The following is a 7,293-nucleotide window of genomic DNA, read 5'->3' as shown; positions in this document are numbered from 1 at the left end:
TCAGATTGGATTTGGTGAGGAACAAGGAATAAATACTTGCAAGTCCCCTCATCCAAAAAGAAATAAAGGAAGCATTAAGCAAAACTAAAAAAAGAAATGCGACACCTATTTATACCTTTTTAAGAAGAACCCACCTTGGGCGTGCACACATCAAAGTTTAAAGCCATGTTTTCACAACACAGAGTTTCTCCTTTGTTGTTCATCTCTCTGAGATACAGTAAAGGTCTACTTGAAATGAAAGTGACAATGAAATACAAAGTCATAAATGGTAAAGACTGATATTTATTTCTCATCACAACTAAAAAGAACCATGCTTACTCATCACAGAAAAAAGAATAAGAGAAGCGCTCAGTCTCTGTATCTTTACCGACCTTGCTGCCAGTGTTTTTTTTTTTGAGAATGTGAATAATAGCACTCTATGAAGATTGAAATTCTTTAAAAAAAATCCCAGCCTATGCCCATACACTGAAGCCCACCTAACCACACCACCCATAGCCCTACCCACCTCCACAGCTTATTTACCCTCCCCGGACAAAAATCACAGCATTATTTGAGTGGGTCAGTCTGAGGGCTCTTAGTCCCCAGAAGTCTTAATAACCTGGAACAATGTGACATTGTAGAGCACCTGGTGTCCGTTGTTCCAGGTGTACAGGACCCTCTCCCTGGGGTTGTAGTCCATCATGGAGATGTGGGAGTATTGATTGTGGAAGGGGATGTCTGTGTACTCGTAGCTTGATGTGTTGGTGTAGTAGGCAAAGTAGATCTTGGCACCAGCCAGGTGGGAGTTGGTGACATAAAGTGTACCGCAGATCATGAAAGACTCTCCAGCGCTGCGCTTGGGAAAGCCTGTGTCCCAAGTCTGCAGAACTTCCAGACTCTGGGGCTCCAGACGGCTGATGACAATGTTTCCAGCATTGGGGATGGTGGTGTAAACAGCCCACAGGCCGTTCTCATCAGCCATCAGGTCGATGTCAGAGGAGCCACCCCAGGAGTAGGGGAAGGTGTTGTTATAGCCGGCTCCACTCAGGCTGCGCTGCACCAGCACACTTCGAGAACGGAAGTGGTACTTGATGATGATGTTGCTCTGGTACTTGTTGTAGTACAGTGAGCCGTTATAGACCACATGACCAGTGCCTGCCCAGGGGTGAGGCAGCAAGTGCTGCACAAAGTTCTGGCCCTTCATGAAATCATTCATTGTGCGGTATTCCAGGACACGCCGTCCCTTGAAGTAACCATCCATGGACCACACCTGTGGAGAGAAAAAAAATGAGTTCCACTGGGAAGAGGAGACCAGACTGAAGGAGATAATGAGAAGATCTAGTGGTTACAGCAGTATATTGTTATACCTGATGCACTTCTTTGCAAGAACATTGTGAGCAATGTTTTGTTACAGCTGGCGGCAATGCCCTGAGCAAAGTAAGCGTGTTGTTTGTATGTGCTGAATCTCTACTACTACAGTTTGAGTGAGTGTATGCCTTAATGTACATACTTGAATGTGTGTGCAGAACTATTGATCCCTCCTATGTGTGGTAAAGACATTACCTGCGCTTTGCAGTCAACCACTGCTTGTGCACCCTGGCCTTTCTAGTCCACATTTACAGAAAATCAATCCATTTAGCAGCTCTATCGTTTTCTTCAAGCACTCTCAGCGGATCTCTACACTGACATGGCCCCTCTCTGGCTGCTTCTCCCATCTCATTTCCTCAATGCTTCTGCAGAGGCACAGTTCAGCCTTTAATTAATTCAATTAAACTGCAGTTGGCTAAGATATTCCTTTTTCCTTTAACATATCCAGGGAGCTTTGCTAATATGTAGCTCTCGTTCTTCTCATGTTCCACCCATCATTTTTCTCCACTTTCTCCCTTTTCCTGCTCTTGCTTGCTTTCTAGCTGTAGAATAGGCACTCTCCTGCAATAACAATTCTAGTGGGGCGAGAGATAGTGTATGGGTGGAGTTGCGGGAGGTGAGGTACAGCAGCTGAATTATGGAGAAGGGGAGATTATGGCACATTAGGCATTGTTTCTTCCCTGCCTGCTAAAAGAGTCTCTTGAACTGAGCCAGGCCACTTTTTTGGCACCTCAGCGACAATGCCCCAAATATGATTATCATGATTGGTAAGGTTAGTGATGTGATATTGTTGATGTATCTGGCTATTAATACAATCAGTGATTGATCTGAATAGCCTAATGTGATTTCAGCAAGTAAGGTGATTAAAGACAAAGATCAGGACATTCAATCACTGAAAGTGACCTTCTCTGTGGCAATATCTATTTAGTTATGATTCAGGGTGGGGATGGAAAAAGGCCATTGTAATCTCTCCCCTTAAACTTCATCAGTTTCCATTCTCCACTACGATTAATATTCCACTCTTTTCTCCATTACTTGTCTTTTTCCACCTGCTTATTACCATGTATCTGCCCAAACGAGACCACATGTCATCTCTAATCAGTCAAAGCCATTACTATATCATCTGGGTCCAGAACATCTCAGCACACTCCTGATAATTACATAGGTGATTTAGAAAACTTTAGCCCAAACAACTCATACATTTCTCCATTGATGATAAAGTGATTAATCGGGTGAAATTGCAGTGACAGAGGTAGACAGGGAGAAGGAAAAGGGATGCTATCCATCAGTTACTCAGCTTTGCGTCCCCATTTCTCTCCCTGTCTCTCCTCCTCCAGAGCTCACGAGGAGTCCTACTCAGGCAAAACAGTCAATCAATCACTGAAGTACCGTGACAGTGTTGCTGTGACGGATATTTTATCCATTGAGCAGTGGACAGAGTTTATTTTTGACAATGACTTTGGTTCTACTCTATCCTCTATGTGTGTTGAACTATGAAGTAGGCAGCATTGATTAAAGAGTTCTAGTTCCGGGGTGAGCCTAGAAACAGAGGGACTTACTCTGTTGTCTGAGCTGGGGATCATGGTATCGGTCATCCAGGAGCCAAACCTTGACCCTGATGCACGTACTGTGATGGGATTACTGACTCCAGTCAGCTTTCCACAGCCTGGAGGTCAAAAAAGAGAAAGAGGTAAGATGCCATACAAATGTATGTACTATATGTATTTATGTAAGACATAAACATGTACATACTGTGGCAGTGCACACACACACGTGCACACACACACACACACACACACACACACACAATAAAATAAAGTGCGGATGGGATTGATAATTCATGAGTGATATGAAAAAATGAACTATTTTATTTATGGATTGACTGTTTTTTCTAGACATTTATTTTGAAATGATTCCATTATTGTCTTAGTTTCATTTTCTGGGATTTGTTTACCTACCCAGTTTTGTAAAGCACATAATAAACATCATCTGGAGATAAATATATATAAACGAGCAATTATTATTTTGAAATATTATCTCTTCGCATGAAGTCATTTGCTTTAGGCACACACTGAATGGAAGACAATCATTTTTTTTGCATTTGCATCTATCTTATACCTAGTTTCTGCATGCAGGAATGGAGTCTGGTCTCCAGCAGCAGGACTCTCTGGCGCAGCTCCTCATAATCATAGGCCCCCATCTCTTCTTGAATGGCCATCAGCACCAAGGACAGATTCCTCACCTCCTCACGAAGACGCAGGATCATCTTGGCGTCTGTCTTGTATTGTTCCATCACTGGCAGCAGGGGCAGCAGCTGGGTCACCTTGTCTTTCAACTCCTAAGATAGTTTTCACAGAGAAAGACACATGGAAGACCAAAAAGGGGGGGAGAAGAATAAACCCTGGGAGAATGTTGGACAGGGGATGATGTCGACCATACTTGTCAGTACAGGGGATTGTGCGCAGAGGAGCTAGCCTTTCGATCTACAGTTGTTGCTTCTGGTTTGTAGATCATCTCTCAAATCAGTAGCTCATATTGTAGCCGGTGCCTGTATTCTTCATACAATTCATGTACAACTGCACCAAGGAGTAATTTAGTGCGATTACATGTATTTCTGACATTTATGTTATATATATATATATTAAAATTGAATTTCTCTTTCTTAGGTTATATCTTAGAATACTGTACACATCACTTCCTATCTTAATATTAATGCCCTTTATAATTAAACTACTGTACATTTTCTTGCTTTTTTGTGTCTGTATTGATCACACTTCCACCCACTTCTTTGTGTTGAGCAAGCTTCTTTTTTATGATCTGTAAGTAGATTAAATTCTATTTACAATCCTTTATGTGGATTAGAAAGGCACTTAATTTATACATTATTTTCAATCAGGCCAAATGCACTTCCTGTCTCAGCTGGTTCAGGTGATTTTTGCTTACATTAAGGAGCATGCATGATGCTGCAGGGTGTAAACTTGGTCTATGACTAATGTGTTTAGAAGTGAAAAGAACAATGTGTCCTTAGATAGGAGTGCAAAAAGCAGCAGGAAAGCCAGGGTGCCTGCTTGGAAACTAGAAGGCTCAGGAGAGAAATAGTTGTATCAATAAAGTGTGGCTGCCACAGGATGGGCTGTTTCCTCCTTGTTAAGGTTTATCGTAAATCTGGTGATGGAGCAGCTCTCAGCCCTGTAGCGCCACTTCATAAATCTCATTTTCCCCTTTTCAAGCCACGAAAATTTGGTCTCGTTAATCTCCCGCGCTCTGCCATTGGCAACTTTGAGCTGCACGCATTCATCAGCCAACCTGCTCTTGTCAAATCCTTTTTGTCTTTTTAAAGATTTTTTTCTTTGCATTTTTTTTCTTTAAATTCAGACAAGTCCCGGCATATAATGCTTACTGCCCTGCATATTCAGTCATCTCTAGGCTTAACTGATGAATTTGCTAATTTCATAAACATCTACATTATGTGCACTAGGATTACTTTCATAAAACAAAGCGAGGCCATACAGCCATTCATGCTTGTTGCCGTGCTGAGGCAGGGTCCCAGTGGTAAAGCACACTTAGCATTTATCAAGGCATCCTTTAATCAAACTATTTTATGGTCCATCTAATATCTGTAAGGGTGTGAGAAATGGGGAGAAAGCCAGGGCAAGACAGCATGCTGACAGGAAGACAAAAAAGCCCACTGATAATGGCTGCTGAGTCTGAGCTTGTAGAGAGATAAGGTGGAGATAAATGTGAATATGTTATCTACGAGCAGAAACCAGACTGTTAAGTATATAGAGAAAGTGAGGCGGAGTTGGGAGGGAAAGAGGGAAGGATGTAAAGAGAAGAATACAGAAAAAACACTTCTCTTCCAGGAGTTTAATAATTCAGGAGCATGTGAATTTGTTTACATTTCCTCTGCGCATGATTGAAAGATTGTTTTGGAATTGAATTTGTGTATACGGCAGTCTATCAAGAGTCATATAAAACGTTATTGTGTGTGAAGAGCGAAAGAGAGTGCAATGCATTCTGTTTGTGTGCACATGGAGAGCAATGCCCCATCTAACAGGATCTGAATTCACTTGGCGAATAATACACACACAAACTTTACAGAAGGTGACAGACAGCCAATTACCTGAAAGCCCTTTGGATTGAGACTCCGGGGATTTTCCGAGGCCACCTTCAGCTTTCCATCCACCACTTTTATTAGTCCCTCAGTGTTCCTTACATACTGTAGATCTCTGTACGTCCGAAGGTCCAGCACCTCCATTGACTGGCTAATGTTCTGAACCTGTCTCTCACACACACACAAACACACACAAACACACACACACACACACACACACACACACACACACACACCCACACACACTTTCAGTGTAACTCTTAAAGGAATAGATTGGATTTTTGACACAATCATCCACTCCTCATGCAGTTCTAGCTTGCAATTAGAGTTTAACTGATTAGTAGATTACCCGATTAGTTGATTACTCATTTAAGTACTTTAAGTACGTTCCCCAAATGTGAAATATTGTCTTTGCCTTCTAAGCAAACTGAATCTCATTGGGTTTTTTGGGGGTATTGTTGGTTGAACAAACTTTTACTCCTCACAGTCTACAGACCAAACGATAACTTGAGAAAGAAAATAGGTAAACTATTGAGAATGAAAAGAAAATGCTATGATAATGAGGGATAACGCAATCTTCACATCACATTTAGTGCAACATTACACTCCATGGAGTAACAACATGTAACTTAATAGCCTATCATTGCCTAGAGCTAGGCTAGAATCATTTTCCCCACAGGGTAGCATCGGGTCATAGAAATAATGTTATACGTTAGTGAACAGTGGAAAATGATCAACAATCCACTGATGAGTGAGTGAGGTGCTTATTGGCGAATGTGTCCAGCAAACATTGAGGTAAGCTTTTCGTGGTTGAGCATGCTATGTTTGGAGGCTACAGTGCGGCACTTTGCTCAGGCTAAAGTTAATTAACAGTTGGAGAATGATGTACATGGCGGCATGCAAGCGTTTGTAATGAGTCAAGTCTGATGCAGCTTGAGCAAATAAAGTGACGGTAACGGCACATTAGCCGCTACCAGAAAAACGCAACATAAATGGGCGAAAGTTGCAGACTGTTTAAAGCCACCTTTCACGCTGAAGCTAAACTAGCTAGCATTAGCTATCTAGCTAACTTCATGGCTTTTACATCCTAGCTAGCCGTCTCTGGCGTTTCTCAACTCAGTTACCAGTAGTGGAAACTAGCTACATTCATTCAGGTAGGCTAACGTTAGGCTACTGTACATACAAGTAGGCTACTTGAGCTACTTACTTGAGCATTTAGCGTTACATTTCCTCAAACGTTATTTACTTCTACTGCAACTTACAGAGGCAAATATTGCACTTTTTACTCAACTAGCTACATTTATCTGACAGCTTTAGTAAGCCTAGGCCTACTTGTTACTTGCAGGCTCAGATTAACAATACAAAATATAATCAATAAAGAAATTGTGATATTATTATATCACAGAATGTATGAATACGAATTATAAACAACACATTCATAAGTAGTGCAATAAAAGTCAACAGGTACCCAGTTAGGATATAAATATCATATCTCCAACAGCTATCAACAGCTGTAATGCAAACAGAATAAATCTCATTGGAGGTGCAAACATGCTGTCAAGTAGGTGTTTATTTAATCTCAGTTCTCAGTTTTGCACTATGTTTAAATTTTACTAAGTACTCCGCTTGCTCACAATTCAACAGCCCACTCTGTTGATGCATAACCAGCCTACTGTTTCATACACCCCCTCATCTGCTGCACGTTGCACTGGACTTGCCAGAAATCATCCGAACACTGACAAATGTTGCAGGGTTGTGGTGCATATAGGCGACTCATATGTCCAACTACCCACACCGACACCCACCCACAGAGACACGCATGCTAAAACTCC

The 7,293-nt window shown here is 41.6% G+C and overlaps 1 protein-coding gene and 1 long non-coding RNA gene across 4 annotated transcripts in view; one reads left to right on the top strand and one right to left on the bottom strand.

The window, feature by feature from the left end:
* Window positions 1-262: 262 nt before the first annotated feature.
* The window catches only part of olfm2a (olfactomedin 2a), a 48,268-nt gene continuing 41,237 nt past the window's right edge, over window positions 263-7,293 (bottom strand). For 2 of the 3 annotated variants that reach the window (XM_032537167.1, XM_032537168.1), the window contains exons 3-6: window positions 5,471-5,626; window positions 3,466-3,685; window positions 2,907-3,013; window positions 575-1,249 (exon numbers count right to left, since the gene is read on the bottom strand). In XM_032537167.1, coding sequence (XP_032393058.1) covers window positions 575-1,249; window positions 2,907-3,013; window positions 3,466-3,685; window positions 5,471-5,626 — 1,158 coding nt within the window. Of the gene's footprint in view, window positions 1,250-2,906; window positions 3,014-3,465; window positions 3,686-5,470; window positions 5,627-7,293 lie in introns of all 3 variants that reach the window. The other variant, XM_032537166.1, reaches the window with a different exon arrangement.
* LOC116702766 (uncharacterized) overlaps window positions 6,061-7,293 on the top strand; it is a 3,644-nt gene continuing 2,411 nt past the window's right edge. The window contains exon 1 of the long non-coding RNA XR_004335249.1: window positions 6,061-6,256. This is a non-coding gene — a long non-coding RNA (uncharacterized LOC116702766). The remainder of the gene's footprint in view (window positions 6,257-7,293) is intronic.

The sequence above is a fragment of the Etheostoma spectabile genome, chromosome 15 (assembly GCF_008692095.1).
Source record: "Etheostoma spectabile isolate EspeVRDwgs_2016 chromosome 15, UIUC_Espe_1.0, whole genome shotgun sequence".
Taxonomy (NCBI): domain Eukaryota; kingdom Metazoa; phylum Chordata; class Actinopteri; order Perciformes; family Percidae; genus Etheostoma; species Etheostoma spectabile.
This window is presented reverse-complemented; position numbering and strand designations above follow the sequence as displayed.